Genomic DNA, 20,139 nt, shown 5'->3' on the forward strand with positions numbered 1-20,139 from the left:
TAAGAGACAGGCTACAGGACCAGTGGCTGACACCAAGAATCTCCTCCATCTAGGACTGGTTTGATGCCATCGAGGACTTGTGGCTTCAAGGAACTTTTATGGACTTTACCCCTACCACAGTAGTTGTCTGTAGCCACTGAGTGTCATTTCTGGCTGCGCTGGTGTTCTCAGACCTGTCCCCCGAACATTCCTCCACTTCCCCTTCTAGGTCTAAAGCCGCCCACCATTAAGCAGGAAGAAGCCAGAGGACTTTACACCGTCGCCCATGTCACTTAGAAAAACAAAAAGGGAGGAATGTTGGGTGCAGAGCAGGCTGAACTGTGTTGTCTGCAGGGCAGGCTGAACAGATGTTGGCTGCAAGATAGCCCATGCACTCAAACCCCCTCTATCTGGTCCTTTATCACCTGTTTGTGTCAAGTCCCGCTTAAGGCTGAGCACTCAACCCCCCTTGGGCCAACAAGGCAGCTTGCAGACCCAGAGGCCCCATTAGATTTGGGCTATAAAAACTCCCTCCTGCCAGGCCCCCCTCTCTCTCCCTCTCTCTCTTGCTCTTTCTCTCTTGCTCTCTCTCTCTTGCTCTTTATCTTTCTTACGCGCGCTCTCTGTCTCTCTCTTGCTCTTGCTCTCTCCCTGTTCATCTCTTCTCTTTTCTCTCTCTCTCTTTCCTTCTTTCCTTTCTCTTTGTTGCACTGCTGCAATAAAGATCTTTTGGTTGCTCCGAGTGTTGTGGTCACTTTCCTTTCAATCTTGAACCTCCAAAACTATGGGGCCAACTTCACTTTTCTTTAGAAACTGGTTATCTCAGGTATTTTATTCTAGTGATGGAAAGCTAATGAACACAACCCTGGTGAGGGGACACACCTGAGCAAGCACAGCAGGGAAAGAAGAAAGGGCCTTTATTATTTTCCTCTAAATATTTCTGAAGAATGGTAAGAACTCAGGGCATAGGGCATGCTGACAAGGAAGGACAGTCAGTGCAGCAAATGAACTCCCGGCACAACTGCAGGGCTGATCCCCCCAAGAGATCAGGTGACCTGTGCAATGTAGACAGTCCCTGTGGCTTCCTGAGCATCTACAGCATGCATTCTTCAGCCACTGTCTCTTCACCCACAACAGCTATGTGAAGTGGGTATGTCATCTCCATGGAAAAGCCTCGAAGGCATTACGACACAGCGTCTCACCAGGTCCTTTAATGTACACAATGCCACATAGCCAGGGAGTAGTTGAGCTGGGATCTGAACCCAGGTTTGTCCAGCATTGCTCGTGCCCTCCCACCTTGCTCAAAAGGTCAAAGATGGAGTCACAAAAGTTCAGACAGGTGACCCATGTGCTCCGATAGACCAGATTGATATGTAACAGTTATGGAGACCATTAGACTCCCTAGGGGTAAGTCTTCTAAAATATTCCAAGGAGAGAGGTACCAGGAGCAATGCTAACATGCATTGTTAGCTGAGTAACACAGGAGACACCCCCCTAAAGAAAGAGGCTAACTCCACAGAAGTCACTTGTGCCCAAGGGGCTGTGCCAGGCATGGCTTCTGACTCCTGGGTCAGCCCTCAACAGTGCCCAGGCAGCTGGAGCAACACCTAAGCCCTCCACCTCTTCAGGGGCAACCACAACAGCAACCGCGGAGAGAACAGAGAAGCAAGGGGAGACGAAGGGACGCACTTATTTTCATTGCTGGCATCATAGCGTGGAGATGGGTCATAATCATTCCCGTTGACATCATAGCTTGCGTAGGAATCCTAGGAATTAAATCTTGGTGAGTGAAGAGCAATGGCATAAAATATTACAGCACCCTTGAAAATTATTTTTATGCCTGCCTTGAAAAATAAAACTATACAGTTTCTCTATTATTTATAATTATATTATTATAATATATAATAATATAAATTATGTGATATTGATACATATGTGATGATAAAATATACCTAACATTAAATTTATCGTTTTAACCATTTTAAGTGTACGGTTCAGTGGTAGTAAGTACATTCTCATGACTGTGCAACCATCTCTACCATCATTCTCCAGAACTTTCCTTCTTCCCAAACTGGAACTCTGTATCCACTCTACACTGACTCCCCATTCCTCCCTCCTCAGCCCCTGGCACTCTACTTCCCGTCTCTGTGAATTTGGCAACTCTACATTCTTCACATAAGTGGAATCATACAGCGTTTGTCTTTTTGTGATGGGCTTATTTCACTCAGCATGACGTCATCAAGTTTCAACAGGGTTGACATAAGTGTCGGACTTTCCTTAACTTTATATTTAATACATAACGTTTTTCCTCTACATACGTGTAATAATAGTAGTCATATAATTTGGATCCTCCTTTGAAAACATATCACAAAAGCTTTCCAGTATTACTGACAGTCTTCAAAACTCAATTAGAAAGGCTATACAATTATCTACTAAGTATGTTTAATTTAATCACTGTTAGATGCCCAGGTTCCTTATAGTATTTAATGTTTTTATTGCATTTATTATGTGCCAGGCTTTCTTGTTTACATATATGAACTCATTTCATCCTTATAATAACCCTATAAGATAATCCTCTTATTAACCCCATTTTATAGACAATGAGGCTGAGGCACAGAGAAGTTAAGCAACTTGGACAAGATTTCAGCTGGTAAATCACAGAGCCAGGATTGGAACCCAGGCTGTCTGGGTCCAGAGCCCATGATTTTAGGCTCTCTCTCTCTCTCTCTCAGAGCCCATGATTTTAGGCTCTCTCTCTCTCTCTCTCTCTCTCTCTCTCTCTCTCTCTCTTTTGTACTAGAGATTGAACCCAGGACCTTGCACATGCTAGGCAAGCACTCTACCACTGAGCTACACTCTCAGCTCTTTATATTTTATTTTGAGACAGGGTTTTACTAAGTCATCTAGGCTGGCCTCAAATTTGTGACCCTCCTGAGTTGCTGAGATTGTAGGCGGGCACCACCACACCTGGCTCAAAGCCCATGTTTAAACATGGTCCATGTAGCTATTCTCCATATGATGAACACCTCTATGTAGATGCTTCTCAGTTCTTTAGTTTCCATTCCTAGAAATATGTGTGACTCCTCAGACATGTAGGTAAATCACTTTGAAATACCTTCTCTGGCCAGGACAGTAGTAGGTGGCAGGATGGTTATTTACCCAGTGCTCCTCAGCACAGTGGGGTTTTTACAATTTGTTTTTGCCTAATTTAATGGGAACTAAGGGTGAAAATCAATTTGTTGTTTTTTAAATTTTGTATTTATTTAAGGATGACCATGGTTGAACATCTTCGCACTTAGTTCCAAGGCGTGACTTACATAATTTGGAGCCAGATCTGGGTGATTTCTCTCTATGCCATCATCAAGGATGGTGACCACCACGTTCTTTCCTGTGTAGCCCCGCTTCCATGCCGCCTGGACGTTCATTTCTGACCGGCAGCGGCTGTTCTTGTCGCCACAATGCTGTATGCACAGAAGACACAAAGCCCCACATATGGACCCTCCTGACGTACAACGGACATACCGTGTAGACCAGCAGAGAGGTGATTACGCTTGCAACGAGTAACAGGAAACAGCAGCCCCTGCCTTAGGCAGGTGAGACACTCTTCCTCCCACCTAGACCCAGGAAGAATAAAGGTGGGGGTTCCCCTGGCTTTTTCTGCACCTGACAATTATCATTTTCTTCAGGCATACCTCCCAGAAGGGGCTCTGTCCAGGGCAAGTCTTCACCATGCTGTTAGACCTACACCCTGCATCAAATCACTTCCCTATTCACTTCCACATACTTAAAGAGGAAAAAAAAAAAAGACTGAGAGCGCTACCCTTTGGAGCAGGGGCTTTACACACAAAATAAAGTGTGTCTCATTGATGTCGTCCTGGGAATTTAGCTTAGTTGGGGGAAATTAACCCATGCCAGAAACCCAGCTGGTAATGCAAACGTGCTGGGGCAGAGAAGCCCACGCCCTACTCACCATGTACCACATGTTGGACCAAATGGGGTCATTGAAATAAAGGGCCTGAGGGTCGCTTCGCACCTGTCTCTTCACCCTGCGTTTCACTTCTTGCTGTTGGAGCCATTTCACCTGCCAAAAAAAAAAACAATTACTCTTCATTTTAAAAACAAGTTCCTGATTTTATGCAGCCTCTGTAAGTGCCCTAGGTTTCCTTTCACAAGAATTGTTATCATAGTAGATGTTTGGGAGATGTTGATTTCAAGGTGACTGCATTTGGAAAATGACAACTTGCTTGTTATACGTGCAGGGGAAAATAATAATGCACTGATATATTCTGAAGTTACTCTACTAAAAAAAAAAATGGACTTTGTGAAGTTGCCAAAAAATTGACAAGTGACTTGCTCCAAATAAAAAGGAAATACATGTATGGGAGAGGAATGAGTGGAGAGAGAAAATAAATTGTTTGGTCAAACTGTTATCAGAAATTGATTTACAGTGAGGACATGAATAATTAAATTATGATAATTCATACACTAGAATTTTTGGCAGCCGCTACTGGAAACATGGTATCAGAACATGTACAAGGAAAAATCTAGAAAAGGATACAGCAAAATGTTACTAGCAGCAATTCCTGGGTGGTTAAATTATTGCTAATTTTAAATTTTTGTGTTGCTTTTGGGATTTTTAGAAATTTCTTTTAATTGGTATGATTTGCCTTTGTGATCAAGAAAAACATTTGAAAAGTGATTTACGTTATTTAAGATGATCCCTGAGGGCTGGGGTTGTAGTTCAGTGGTGGAGCACTTGCCTGGCACATGTGAGGCACTGGGTTTGATCCTCAGCACCTCATAAAAATAAATAAAATAAAGGTATTATACATCTGCAACTAAAAACAAATTAAAAGAAAGATGATCCCTGGATCCAGAGCCAGCTTCCCCAGATTCAAAACTCAGCTCCACACTCACCTGATGTGAGACTCAGAACAGGTAGCTACCCTCCTTGGCCTCAGTTTGTTCATCTACAGAATGGGGACCACCATGCATTGTCATGAGGGCTAGAACATGAACAGTGTGTATTAAGCATTCAGGCCACTGCCTGGCACAACTATTACTATCATTATATATGTGCATGTTCTTTTCAAGCTGGAGAAACTTAACCATTTTAATAAAGGACATTGGGGAAAGAATTCATGGAAGTGTCTTCTTTGGTCTTGCTGTGGTGGTCCTACCTAATTCAGTAATGCTGGAAGCTGGGGCTTAGTCCAGTGCTGGGGCCCAAGACTAGCAGCATGAGGATGAGGATGGGCACCCAGACCCTGCTCTCAAAGAGTCTGTGCTATATTCTGGGGCTCTTGCCAAGCAGGCAAGAGAGTATGGTGTGACTCTGAACAGGGCAGGCTGCCTGGAAGAGTTGGGGTGTGTGTGTGTGGGGGGGGGCAGGGCAGTAGAATGGGGAGAAAGATAGAAGGAGGAATAGGGGGCTCAAGGTGACTTGGAGGCCACTAGCCCAAGACTGGGGACTCCAGGCTGCTCCTGGAAGCTTGACCAGCTATCATAGTAAAGTGATACTTAAGGCCAAGAGGCAGGGAATAAGAGTGACCTCAGGCCTGGGGTAATATTTCCTCTCTTCTCCTATCCTCAGCTTCCTAGTGTCCTGAGGGTAGAGGGCAGAAAACCCCCATATGCAGCCTCACAGTTTGGGGTGGAGGATTCATCCTTGGGGACAAGACAAAATGCTTAGAAAGAAGTATCGTCACTGATGTGATTGTCTAATAAAACACCCATAGACTGGTTCGTTAGAAACACTGCACAGAGAGCTCAAAAATCAATTTTGAGTTAGACACTGAAAGGGCCTCAGCAATAAGTCTTAGATAATTTATAATTACCACTGATAGATGCTCCTACAGAAAATAAAACTATAAAATGAGATATTTTGTTCATAATGCCCACTGATGGCATTTTGCAACCTCCCCATATATTACTCCTGAACTAGAATGCTTTTACCTGGTGTAAAGTACTGAGGGTGATATTTCATAATTTGCTAAACATCCTGTTATAAAACACGGCAGAATGTAGATTCCTCACAGCTCCAAGCTCCCTGGGATGTTCCCATCCCTGCTGCCAGGCTGAGCCGTGGATTCACTACTCGCCCTAATGCCACCCAGCACCTTCCAACTTCTGTGCCCACCAAAGTGTAACTGTTGTCAGAGAAGGAGTGAACTCTACTGTTCCAAACACAAGTGAGCAACTCTCCTAGAACCAGGTGATGTAGGAAGACATATTTGCCAGAAGTCATAAAATTGTTGCCTTGTGGGATGAGAGGGCTTGGGCATCTGAGCTCCTTACTGTTGCAGGGCTCTGGTAAGAACCCCATGCTGACACACAGTTCTGATGGTGGGCTACAACCACACAGGGTCCAGGACATGGTTTGGGGGCTCTCCCAAAGGCACGATCTCAGCCCTCCTCAACTCTCTGCTAAAAAGCCTGCTCATTATAAGTCTCTGATCACAGCCACGGTAGTGCCAGACTGATGGAACTGAGTATGATAGATTATCTGCCAGCTTTGGGGGCAGCACAGACCGAGAGGCGAACTTAGCCAGCGGCACCTTGGCTCTAATCACTGCCTTGCTCTTCACCTGTACTTGGGAATCCACTGAATCCCTGATCTTCCTTCCTTCCCATCCCCAAGAAAAAAACATTTTCCAGGTTCACTGTCCCTGACTTCTCTGCACAACCAACAAAGACGCACTGCGTTTTCCCATGTATCTGGCACCCAGGTTCCGGGGTAGATAATGTGAATTCACCTGGTTCCCACCTCAGATGCTAAAGCTCTGCTTCAAATGCCCCTCAGGTCGGAGGTACCTGGCCACTCTGGAAAGGCCAGAAGTGTGGCAATGACTCAACCAAGCAACTGAAACTTGAACTCTCCCATCAAACAGAGTCAGCAACTGTCCAAGCTAAAGGGGTACATTTGCACTTTCAACCATGTTCAAGGCCTTGTGTACGTGGTGGTAACATTTCAAATAAAGGATTACACCATCGCAGGTCTCTGAGCATGTATCACTCATGGGATTGATTCTTCCATACAACCTGTAAGCAAATGATCAGGTAGGAGGAAAAGAGGGTGGAAGACTCCACTCTGGGACTGTTTTATCTTATGCATGCCATTATCTGTGTTAGGAAAAGTAACATGGATTTAAAGAATTCTCCTCCTCCTGAGAGGGCTGGTACCAATGGGAGGTCAGAAAGAGTGTGCTTCCACTCTCCCTTTCATTGCAGCTTCAGGCGTGGCCTATTCACCAGATGCTTCAAAATGTCTACACAGGTATTCAGGCTTTCTTCTGTGTAAAATATATGGGAAGAGACACAACTTGGAAAATGAATCCTAAACCCAAGCAAGCCTTAAAATGAGTGATCCTGGATCCCCATCTCTGACAGGATGGATTTGAGGTTGCTATTGCTTAGAATTGCTTCTGAAAAAAACAGGAGTTGAAGACTTGGTCCGCAGCCCAAGGTGCTATTAGGAAGTAGCAGAACCTTTAGGAGAGGAGCCTAGGAATTCAGGGCAATTGGAGAATTCCCTTTTGGGGACATTGGGGATATATATTGGGACTCTGGCCTCTTCCTGCCTCACTCAATGCTTCCTGGTAGCCATGAGGTCAAAGATGTCCTCCATGCACTCCTGCTATAATGTACTGTGCTGCATCAGGCCCCAAACAACAAGGTCAAGTGATTGATGCCACCGCTGAAACCATGAGCCAAAATAAACCTTTCCTAGTTTTAAGTTGATTTATCTCAGATATTTGTCACAATGACAGAAAACTGACTAGCACAGGAGTGATCCAGTTATCCTCTGTTGCCCCCCCATTCCCCACCTGAACAGGATCTGTATTTTGCTCACCAATGTGTTTGAGTACTGGGTAATACATGGGATTCAATAGGAGACCACTAAGTTTCCTGAAGGAAGACATGAAGTTATACTTTAGATTTTAAATATAGTACAACCACAAATAGACCTGATTTCTGAGTTGAAAATGTGATCAGGTCTTAATGACTACTGGATGACATTTGTGCATGTGTGTGTGTGTGGGGGAATCAACTAAAGGTGATTTGGGGCAAAGTAAGGTTGGTTTGCCAAATGTCACTTCCAGCCCAAACACAAGTCCTATCTGTTTACAAGCCTTGATTTCTTTGAAGTCATATTTTGAAGATGGAACATTATTCTGACCCTTTTCCATTTATCCACTTTCTGTTTGTATGTTTCCTGCTAAACATGCAGCATACTTATCCTAGAAATGTCTTTGCTCTGAGAAAGGGAATTCTAGACATAAAGAACACTTCACAATCTTCTCAAGATCCCAAGGACAGCAACACAACATATGTGTGAGTGTGTGGGGATCAGACCCAGGGCCTCGCACATGCCAGGCAAGCACTCCACCACTGAGCTACAGCCCCAGCCCTACACTTTCTTTGGTAATATGTGCCCTTCTCCAACTTTCTTCTTAGAAGTTAAGTTAAAATTAGGCATCTTTCAAATGTTCTGTAGATAATTTGAAGTAAAATTTCAGATACTCATAAAGAGCCAACATAAATAAGCAGAGGCCAGGAGGAACCTTGTCTGGGTCCTGGTAAATGACCTGCAGATATCAAGGATTATCAGTGCTGCTGAGTTCTAAATACTATCTGAGTGGCAGTCTTAGCTGTGTCCTCTTTCCTTGGGGCCATGGGCACTCTGCCAGATCAGAAGCCCACCTGATATGTCAGTCCTGCAAGTAATAAGCCCAAAAGGGCATATCTTGAAACTTCCTCCCATGAAACAATGTTACCACAGAGAGTATGAAATCCACTGTGTTCCACCCAAAGCTACCATGTGAAAGCCCGATGTAGCTCAGTGGGAAAGCACTTGCTTAGCATGCACAAGGTCCTGGGTTCAATCCCCAAATAAAAGCCCATGTGCCTTCAAGCTCTTTCCTGCTCAGAAGGGACTTGCTATGGCTTCAGAGGACCCAGGAAGTTCTTGGAAGTTGGAGATTATTTTTAATTTTTTTTTTAGTTGTAGATAGACACAATACCTTTATTTTATTTATTTTTTCATGGTGCTGAGGATCAAACCCAGTACCTCACGTGTGTTAGGCGAGCACTCTACCACTGAGTCACAACCCTAGCCCAGAAGTTGGAGATTCTTCAAAAGGGGGCCCAGAGTCTCTGTTCTGGATGCAGCTAAGGTGACAAAGGACATTGGCAGAGACCCTTCCCCCCAGGAGTCCCATACAATACCATGGGGGAGGGGTACTTTTGAATCAAGCTGCTACACTTCCTTTAAAATGAACTCCCAGCTGGGCCTCATGAGAGTTTTGCACAGGTTTTGTGCTCCATGCCCAGCTGTATCCAGAACAAGGGAGACAGCTCCTTCCAGCTCTCTTCTCTTTTTCCAGTAGCTTCATTAAAGTGAAGAATACCTTATTCTGTAACTGTGACGGGGCAAGGGGAATCCAGTCCTGACCGCACCCCAGGGCCAAACTGTGGAGGAAGCTAGAGGCCGTACCCACAGCAGAGTATTTATTTTCTAGGAGAAGCCTAGCCACTTACCTTTCTCTGTGACAAATGTAAACAGAGAAAAACAGTGCTCCCTGCTAAGTGCCTGTCACCTTACAGTGTGCACGGTGGTCCTCTTATTGACCGCCAATGGTTAAGGCCCAAATGAATGGAGTGGGAAACTAAGTTGGGACCTCTTATCCTAGGGCCCTTGGTCCCTCAAGGAAGGAGGGACAGGAGTAAGCCTTGAGAAACCCCAGGAACCATATGAAAAATGATGCAGGCATGAGCATATGACTTTGTTTTCCTTCTGGAGACAGACAGAGCCCACAATCTTCATGACTTTTCAAAGGGGCCTGTAGTGGTGAAGGACCACTGAACTAATGAGCAAAGCTCATAGAGATAGAAAGGGTTTCCTTTTCATGTGTGAGAAATAGATACTACTGCCATCCTCTTCCTGGAGGGCAGGGGAACTGTGCCATACACAAGAGGAAGTCAATTAGCACCAATTTCATAAGCACCAGTCTCAATGAGACACTCAAGTCCATCTTTGGCCTTGTACCCTATCACCTTGGGGTGGGAATGAGATGCCAGGCTGCTATGGCAAAGCGCAGCCAGAACCTGGTGAGCCATGGCAGTGAAAGAACCCTCCAAATAAAAAGATTTCCTAGCTGGGTGTGGTGGTACAATCTCGTAATCCCAGTGACTTGGGAGGCTGAGGCAGGAGGATTGAAAGTTCAAAGCGAGCCTCTGCAAAAGTGAGGCACTAAGCAACTCAGTGAGACTCTGTCTCTAAATAAAATACAAAATAGGGTTGGGGATGTGGCTCAGGGATTGAGTGCCTTGAGTTCAATTCCCAGTTTAATTAAAAAAAAAAAAAGAAAGAAAAGAAAGAAAAAGATATCCTGACTTAGAAATCCACCATCTTCCTCCTCCCATATCAGCAAGGCAAAAGAGAACACAGCTCCCTGCCACTTCCATATCTGCAGCCATAGGCAAAACACTGCATAGACCATTTTCTGAGATCTGTCCAGAAGATCCCTGTGTAACTAGCAAGAGAGATGATGATAGTACTTGTTCTGCTAATTTGGGAAATGGGACAGTGAGTGCCAAAGCACTTTGGGAAATTGAAGCTGTTCATTCATTTGTAACTTAGTTCTCATTTTGCTGAGAGGAATCAAGAGGTACCCTTCTTCCCAACACCTGTCACTGTCCTGCAGTCATGGACAAAAGAATAGTCAGCCATAGCCCAGTTTCATCTATTGTTTTGAATAACCTCTGTCCCTCCCTAGATATTTGCATGGAAGTCCTAAGCCCCAGTAGCTCAGAATGTGACAGTATTTTCAGACAGACAGTCAGTCTCTCTCTCTCTCTCTCTCTCTCTCTCTGTCCTGGGTATCAACCCAGGGTATTGCACATGCTAGGCAAGCACTCTACCATTGGGCCACACCCTTCAGCCCCTTGAGATAGTCTTTAAAGAGGTAATTGAGTTAAAATGAGGTCATTAAGGCCAGCCCTAATCCAATCTGACTGGTGTCCTCATAAGAAGAGGAGATTAGGATGCAGATGCACACAGAGGGAAGACTATGTGAGGACACGGCAAGAAAGCAACCATCTGCAAAAGACCAGAAGAAACCAACCCTGTGATGCCTTGATATCAGACTTCTGGCCTCCACAGTTAGAAGATAATAAATTTCTGTTGCTTAAGTCACCCAGTCTGTGGCACTTGGCCCCAGCAGCCCTAGCAGAGTAATACACATATGAAAGTCAGATACTAGTCAGCATGCCCAATGTCCAGCAATTGTTAGTACTTATTTTAGCTTTAGCAAGTTAGGATAAGGCTTCGTTAATTCTAGCTCCCTTTAGAATTTTTGTTGTAAGTTAATCAAGGTAAACAGTTTATATCTAAGATATTAGAAGCTGATAAACAAACAATAACAGATATACTTGTATACATGAGCCTAATCTGTGAAAATTGAGATACATTACAATAAACATTTACTAAACATCCATCTACATCAGATTAGAAAGCTGCTGAACTGATAAAGGAATAAAAACAAATGAGACGTGGCCTTGGCTCTCAAGAACTTTGTACTATATTGTTAAGAGATGGGCTTGCATGCTTCAAGAATAAAAGATGTTCTAACTCAGCCTAGGATCCTACCTACAAGTCCCTCTCTCTCAGTTATCTACAGACCAGGTCAGTTCACCTTCCCATAGTCTCTCTACAGTTCTGGAATACTGGACACACTCTCTAGTCTGCTGCTCTAAGCCTCCCAGGAACCTTCTGCAGCTCTCCTGCCTGTGCCGTCTGTCACTGACCATCCCAAGCACACTGAACTAGTCTTCAAGGTTTCCACCAAACACTGCTGTGTGCTCCCAATCCAGGGCTAAATCCAGAATATAAACATACAACTGCTAGGAAGAGCAGGCCAAGTCTGAGGGCTCTGAGCAGGCTTCCCAGTAGCAGGGATATTGGAGCCGCAAAGGGAGGGTGGGGAAGAGAGAAATGTTGGGGGAAGGTTGGGAGCAGTCTGTGCAAAGACTGAATGGAGAGACGTGTGAAGTCATTGGAGAAAGACTTTAAAGGCTAGTGTCTGGGCTCAGGGGGCCACTGGGGCCCAGACCAAGGAGGGTCTGGGAGGGAGGGATCCCTTGGAAGCCTAAAGAGGAGATAGGTGGGGGAGAGTGAGGATGCCCACAAGAGGCCCATGAAAAGGACCATGCAGTGATCTAGGTGAGGGAAGATATGTATGTGGCCTGAGGCAGAAGATATAGGATGTGAGTAGGGCCAACTGAGCAGCAGGTGGAAAGGCTCCAACCAATTAAACAAGGTGGGGGGGGGGGGCTGCGGGCTCCTCCTACGGAATGCAGAGGAATGCTTCTCTCTGAGTCAGAGGTAGCATCAGAGATGATGACCTGAGTGCTGGAAATGTTGACTTTGAGGTGTCTTTGAGACACTAAGTGGAAGTATAGAGTGCGCAGGTGCAAAACAGTCTTTTAAGGTATATTTTAAAATTCAACCTTTTTACCAATTCAGAGGAATCATGCCACTAGAACCATTGAGTTGTGCCAAAAATATGGAAAGATGGCTCGTCCCTGTCTTTTGCATTGTCCAGAGGGGACTGCCAGGTAGGATGGCCTGCGTTCTCTCCTTCCCCACGTGTGAGAACCATCCTGGGCGGAAGCCTGCTCCCGCTCCCAGCCCATCAACAGTTCATCAACTCCTGAGACCAATTTGGTCACTTACTGCCCATGTGTTGTTATTTGCCAGGAACTTTTTGTTTGTTTGCACTTTGAATGGCTCTAGCACACAAAACTGTCAGATAAAATTCCATCTGTGGTTAATGGAAAGATCTGCTTAAATGTTGCATCACTTCTGGAAAGAAACCTGAGCTCTGATTAAACTCTGGGGGCAAAGTCCCATCCTACAAAATAGAATGCCTACTCCTGTCCTTGAAATTGGTTTTTGCAACTTTGGTGCATTTAAGTAGTAAAACGAAGAGTCAAACTGAAGGCTCCCAGTGCCCAGGAAGGAGCCACTGAGGGCCTCCCTAATAGTATCTTTATCCTTCCATTTCCGTCATCCATCTGGCTGAAAACTGAAGGGAAGGAAAGGGCTGAACTCGAGTCATCACGCTAAAATGTAAGGTTTGGAAGACACAGGCAGCAACGTCTAACTATAAGCCAGCTTGGAATGGAATCAGAACAAGTAATTTAAAAAAAATTTGTGAATCCTTTCAGCTATTGGCTGATGCGCCTGTAACATCCACCCTTCTCCAGACTTTTGGCAAAAGAACAAGTTAAAAACAAATGCTTTCAGTTTGCTTAAATGACAGCCCTTGGAAAAACCCAGTGACTGATACTGCACGCTGAGAACACTTGGGCTGTTCTCTCCAGGATAGGGCTGAGCAACAAAGCAATTTGAGCAAAATGTCCCTTTTCAAAGATGGCTAAAAAAAAAAAAATCAAGTAAAGGTAATTAAAAATGTAAGGAAAACAATCGCACAATGTTAGCACAGGGTCATGAAAAAAGATGCTTAATAAGTATGTGAGTCTGTGTGTGACTGAAGAAGCAAGTTCTGTTATTGCCTGCCCTTGCTGTGTGTTTTGTTTTGTTGTAATCCATGTACACTCTATCAGATTTTATTTGATGTTGGGGTGGACTATAAATTCTATCACTTAACAAACACTTTTATACAATAGAGACTGGAGCTAATTAAAATAAAATACCATCTGTATTCGATTGAACTTTATCCTAAGCCCTATAACATTCATTTCCAGTTTGGTCATTCCAACACAATGGTAACTTTGCATTCCAATGTCTTAATAATAATAAATCATCTTTTCCTTTTGCTAATAATATTAGTTACACAACTCTCCAGATGTTAAGGTGTCACAAAAAGGCTCTTCTAATGTAGGAGGATGGTTCAGATGCACTGCAGTGAAAGATAACACTAAATACTTACACAAAACAGCTAATTTCACCAAATATTCAATTGGAATGACTAGGCAAAGTAAATATTCATCAGACTGACAGCTAATTGATTCGGTTTGCCTTAAAACTGGACTAATGTAAACAGAGGTATTTCTGAATTCATAATTGATTCAGATGTCTATATGCTTTCCCTGGGGCTAGAACTTTAATTGGAACTGTGGGAGACAATCAGCCAATCACGTGGAGGGTGCAGGCAGGACTGGGATGGTCAGGCTATTTACCTTTTCTCTCTTCTTTATTGGCAAGATGCTTTGATAGCAGCCCTGCCAGAAGCTTATTAAAAAACTCTGTGAAAAGGGATTTTTATTTGAAAAAATTTAACTGCCAGAACCTTTGCCTAACAAGTCTATCCTTCCTTCTGTTTCCTTCAAGGGCCCAGCTGATTACTGGGAATACTTTGCCCTCAGACTCAAACTGGATACAGAACTTTAGACCCACCTAAAATGAGTCAACAGAGCAGGTCAGACACTGCAGAGGGAGGTATGACTGAGGCACTTGAGCCCTCTGTGAAACCTGTCTCCACCACCTACATGAATCACATATGCACAAGTGTCCTGTCCCACATTTTGCTGTGGGCTCGCCACTATAGAGACCAGCTGGGCAACTCTGCACTCAACATCAATATTCACAGGTTAATATTTTTGGAAAGAAGGGAAGAACCACTAAGTTGAATACCATTAAAGTTATAAAATTTAGCCACCAAAAATAGAGGATGTAGAAAAACTACAGATTAAGGCTCTTATTTTAACTCTGCCTCCAGTTTAACAATTGGGAAACAGCTTAATTCTTGGAAGCACCCATGGGGACCTAGAAATCCACTGCCCTGGTTTCTTTGCAGAGTGCACCTAGGCAGGAGGCTTCCTGCATGCAAACAGCATGCCCTTCATAGTAACACTGTGTGTGGTAGCAATTTAACAGCTCCAAAGACTTCAGATGAAGAAGGAGCATGTTGTCTTCACAGGACAGATGGACTGCTTGCTTAAAGTGGGGCAATGCCACAACTCTTTCCTAGTTTAGGATTTTCTCCAAGATGACAGATGATAGGCCACTTTCAACCTCACAAAATCCATACTACAGTCTACATTTTCCATACTACAGTCTTCACAGAGTACCCATGCTGCTGTTTTTCCTACCAATGCATTCATCAGGTCTGCTTGCCCTTCCCCAATTGGAATTGAGAAACTACAGTCTGGCTTTGCTTCCTAGTGAAAGAAAGTATACTTGTCCCTTTGAAAATTATCCCTTCACTTTCCATGGTGTGAGTGCAAGTAGGTATAATCAGAGCCCCTTTCATTAGGTGAGATGATGTATATCAAAGTGCCCAAGCACACAGGAATCCCTTAATAAACATTAAATTCCTTTCCTTGCTATGAAGGAATAATGGGGTTTGCAGAATGTTTTATATCTATCTCTATCTATTCACCTATCTATCCATCCATCCACCCACTCACTCATCCATCTGTCCGCCAGTCTGTCCATCTATCCATGCATGTATCCATCCATCTACAAAATGAATTCAGAAATGCATTTAAGACATGTCTACCTTTTCACAGCCCACTTACAGGAATGAGCTTCATGGTAACCACTTCTTCATCAAACCAGAACTCTTCAGAGAGAGATGTCCCAGAGAAGGGTAATTCAGTACAGCGCCAGGGATAAACCACCTCTCCCCCTCCCCCAGCTCTGTCAACACAGAAGAAGCCATGCTTGTCTGGGGTGTGGTTTGAGGCAACACGGAGAAACCATTCTTCCATGGAACATTTATTATAAATGTTCTCTGGGACTGTGGAAATAATTTTGTATACTACCTAGGAGCCCAGACTAGCATGTAGCACATCGCTTTTAAGAAAAGATGATTTCCATATTGAAACTATGGTTTATCAACCATAGCCACATCTCTTTCTCGGTGGTGCTACTGCTTCTCACAAGAACCTTGTTTTCCTTCCTAGTACTCATTGCCCCATGATTCATCACATCTTTTTCTATTTCTTGCTTTACTTTCAGTCAGCCCTCGACCAGCTCCATGGGCCTTACCAGAGGACAGGGATTTCAAAAATGCCTGTTGAATAAAAGAACTCATCAAAGGTTCACTTGGCCATCTTAAAATTTTAAACTTACCAGGTATCTATTGACTGATATTTGTCAAATATTGACTTTGTACAGAAAGGTAGTATAATTAACCACCCCCAATAAATAGCCCCTTTTCAAATCATATTAGTTTTAATCTCAAACACAGATCACATAATTTTTTTAAAAAATAACACGTTTATTTTATTTATTTATTTTTATTGTGATGCTGAAGATCGAACCCACGGCCTCGTGCATGCTAGACGCGCACTCTACCACTGAGCCACAACCCCAGCCCAGAAATAAATTCTTTTTAAATATTTATTTTTTAGTTGGACACAATATTTTATTTATTTATTTTTATGTGGTGCTGAGGATCGAACCCAGGGCCTCGCCCATTCTAGGCGAGTGCTCTACCACTGAGCCACAACCCCAGACCATCACATAAATTTTAAGGAAAAAAAAAAGTTAAACTTATTGCCTCTATTTTAAAATTCATGATAACCATTATGAAATGTGCCAATGACAATCACAAAAACATTAATCTGTCTAATTTCTAATTTTATGATTAAAATACCTGCTCAAATTGCTTAGTGGCTTTGCTTTATGGATACAATTTACATATGCATCTCTTGTAATTATTGTGTATTTGTTGATTTTTAAAATATTAAGAGATCTACCCTCATGTGAATGTTGCTTCCAATTAAATAATTTATATTCTATTTTTCCAATTAAATAATTTAGATTCTTTTCCCTCCTCCAGTACTGGGGATTGAGCCCAGAGCCTGATGCATGTGAAGCAATTGCTCTTCCACTAAGCTACACTCTCAGTCTAAGAATTTATATTCTCAAAGCCTGATGAGGAACCCTCTTTTTTGGAGCATTTAAAATGGTTTGATAAGTTGTTACACTCTGCCTTGTTTCATTTAAAGGAGATATGGAAAACTAACATCTATCTAGAGTGACATTATAAGGCAGACTCAGTTATTTTTAGGACTGCAGACCCGAACACTCTTGTCCTTAGGAAAAGTATCCTGCCCGTGTGTACCTGGGGGTCCATTCTGAGGAAGGTATGAGGGCCTCTGCTACTCAACGTTGATCTTTTAAAGGTTTTACTGTGATAAAAATGGTAGTAATCTTCCAGGTTTCCAATCTGCAAAACAAGAAGCAAGATATCATCCATTAATACTGTCTTACAGTATTTCAAAACTCTTCCTTCCCATAATGCCCTTCCCCTTAAGTGAGAGGCTTATTCTGTTCCCAGAAGAAACAGACCACCCCTCATCGTGCTACCTACCTGTATCTCTGGCACACAGTCAGTGTTTATGGAACCGGAAAGTGGGTTTAGATAGTTCTTTTTAGATAAACAACCCAAGTAACTTCCAATGAAGCACATACTCCATCAAATCTTGTGGTAGGTTAATATCGTTTAAAGTTTGTACTATCTTTGCCAAGTTTTTATACATGAATTAGTGTTCATTTCGGGTCAAGCATCCCTGAAGTAGCTAAGTTGGTGTCAAGTCAGGTCTACACCAAAATATTCATTATAAACAAACTCCATCCTCTCCACCCCATGGGTAAACTGAAATATCTAAGAATGAACACTCACTCTCAAATGCAACAAGAAAGCCAAAGAAAACACCATCATCTACTCTGGGATTGTGAAAAGCTCGGATGAGAACATCCAAACCCTTGGGGTGTCCCAATTTTCTGCCAGGGGCAGTTTTTCAGGACAGATTTCAGCTTAAGGGCTGGCTGGAACCAAGAAAAGCCAGGTGGCCCAAACCCTGGTCTTCAAGAAGCTCTGACCCTCGATGGCCCTCCCAGTAGTGCAAACTTGCCCTCATGTCAGATGACCCTGAAGTGTGGACATCATTCTCAGAGGCCTGCTCCTTGTTCTAACTTTCACTGGTTGAAGGAAATTGCTAGTTAGTCACTGCCCTCGAAGGAAGAGCTTTTAAAACAAACATGGATTGAATTTCACATAGACTCTCATGTTGCCCTTCTCAGGTGAAATCATCCTCATTTGTTTTCTATCTTCTGATTAAAGGAGCAATTTAAGACAATGGTAGTTCCCTGTTGTCCATGTTTTCACTTCCTGAGGCTTCAGTGACCTGCAGTTAACTGGGGTCTGAAAAAAATTAAATGGAAAATTCTAGAAATAAATAATTCATGTTTTATAGTATATTGGTATAATTATTCTATTTATTACTAGCTGTTGTTGTTAATCTCTGATGGTGCCTAATTTATAAATTAAACTTTATCACTGGAGTATGTATGTTTAAGAAAAACAGTATGTGTTTATACATCTGTGTGTGCATATATATACATGTATACATATATATGTACATATACATGTACACATATACACAAAATACTATTGGCATACTATATATTTTACATATATAAAATATACAAATACATATACATTATATAGTACATATGTATACTATCAACATAGTATATACATGTGTCTGTGCATATATGTGTATTTATACATATATATACACGCACATACACTATTAGCAATTTCAGGCATTCTTGGAGGGTCCTCTACAGACAGGAGGACCTACTATGATTGTGCTCTCCGGTGGTTTATATGTAAATGATCACAAACATGGGTTTCAGTCAGATAAGCCTGGTTTAAAACCCTTCCTACTATTAGCCACATGACCTTGGACAAGGCCATTCAACCCCTGTGAATCTCAACTCAATATGAGTAAAATGGGAATAAAACTACTTAACCCTTGGACTTACTTGGGTAGGACTAAAGTTTACCAAAAACACAGCACCCAACTGGCTGCCCCAACATCACTCACAGTCATTCTGTTTGCCTGGACCTGACCCCAAAAGAGCTGAGTGGCCCAGGCAGAGACCCAGAGTTACTTGGATGCTGTAAGTGGCAAATTCCATATCTACACACAAGAAGACAAAGCAGATATGCAAGAGAGAACCTGCTAGCCTTTTTTTTTTTTTAACCACCTGTCAGCTCTCCTTTCCAGCAATCTTGGCAGTCTGGCTACCTCTTATACTTGGCATTAGGTGATATCCCTTTGATTTTCCAATAAAGAACTTCTTTTTTCACTTGAGCTTGCTCTGGTGTGTTTCTGTTGCTTACAACCATAAAACATCAAATATTATGAAAGTCATGCTGATCCAAGTAGGTATTATCTACAGTGCTTAGTTTAGTGCCTAGAGCCTAGAGGGCACTCAACAAGTGGTGGCTGGCTCTGGGAGCTGGAATTCTCTAATTCCTCTCCAAGGCTCCTCTATTCCCTCTCAGATCAAATCTGGGTCTGCACCTAACTTGACCCCTTTCTGCTGACTGACCTCAGCTTACCCTCTCAGAGTCTTTGTTCATGAGATTAATAAAGACCATCTTGCAGGTTGATTGCTTCAAAATTTAAATGAAATAAAATTCAGCAGAGCACCCAGCAGGTAGTAAGCACTTGATGTATCCTTTCCTGTGATTCTGATTCTCAGTTCATTTTCTACCTCAATACATTGTTCTACCATCATAAACCTCACTCTTTCTGTCCTATTTTACACATAAGCACTTCTTTTTATCCTCCCACAGGTAAGTCAAGTCCCCTTGCTTCTTCCTTCTTCAATGAATTGTTACATGCATCCAGAGACTTCTCCTGAAATGTGAGACCTGCTCTTCAGCAACAGGCAATCAGGGAGCCTCAGTCTATAGCACTATTTAATCAACATGTTTGCTTAAGTGGCCACCATCCCTGGGAGGTGTTACATAATTTTTGGTTCTTTTAAATATGGTCAAATCCCATTTGGGGACATAGAGAAACTATGAATTTAATAAAATTCACTGGCAAAGGAATGGCTTAATTGCAGAGCTGCTGACCCTCAGTAGGCCCATGGCAGAGAGGTTCTGGAAGCCATTCAGGGCAGTGGACTCTGGGCAGCTAGCTAAGCCAGGCCAGGGGTAGCCTCCCCTTGAGGAAAGTTCCAAGACCCTCCAGCCCCCTGCCTCTGGGCCACCGTGATCATCCTTAGCAAAGCTGTACCAAAGGGTACAGCTGATGAAAGTTGTTCTCTCAGAGCAAAGCAGGAAAGGAACAGATGGTCCCCACTGGCTAACCAGAAAAACT

General features: G+C 43.0%; 1 protein-coding gene across 4 annotated transcripts in view; it reads right to left on the minus strand.

The window, feature by feature from the left end:
- The window catches only part of Pcsk6 (proprotein convertase subtilisin/kexin type 6), a 152,603-nt gene that overhangs the window by 123,106 nt on the left and 9,358 nt on the right, over nucleotides 1-20,139 (minus strand). For 3 of the 4 annotated variants that reach the window (XM_048790370.1, XM_048790369.1, XM_015493134.2), the window contains exons 2-5: nucleotides 17,079-17,183; nucleotides 3,950-4,060; nucleotides 3,297-3,440; nucleotides 1,669-1,745 (exon numbers count right to left, since the gene is read on the minus strand). In XM_048790370.1, the coding sequence (XP_048646327.1) occupies nucleotides 1,669-1,745; nucleotides 3,297-3,440; nucleotides 3,950-4,060; nucleotides 17,079-17,183 (437 nt within the window). Of the gene's footprint in view, nucleotides 1-1,668; nucleotides 1,746-3,296; nucleotides 3,441-3,949; nucleotides 4,061-17,078; nucleotides 17,187-20,139 lie in introns of those variants that run through there. The other variant, XM_015493136.2, reaches the window with a different exon arrangement.

The sequence above is a fragment of the Marmota marmota genome, unplaced genomic scaffold (genome assembly GCF_001458135.2).
Source record: "Marmota marmota marmota unplaced genomic scaffold, marMar, whole genome shotgun sequence".
In the NCBI taxonomy this organism is placed as follows: domain Eukaryota; kingdom Metazoa; phylum Chordata; class Mammalia; order Rodentia; family Sciuridae; genus Marmota; species Marmota marmota.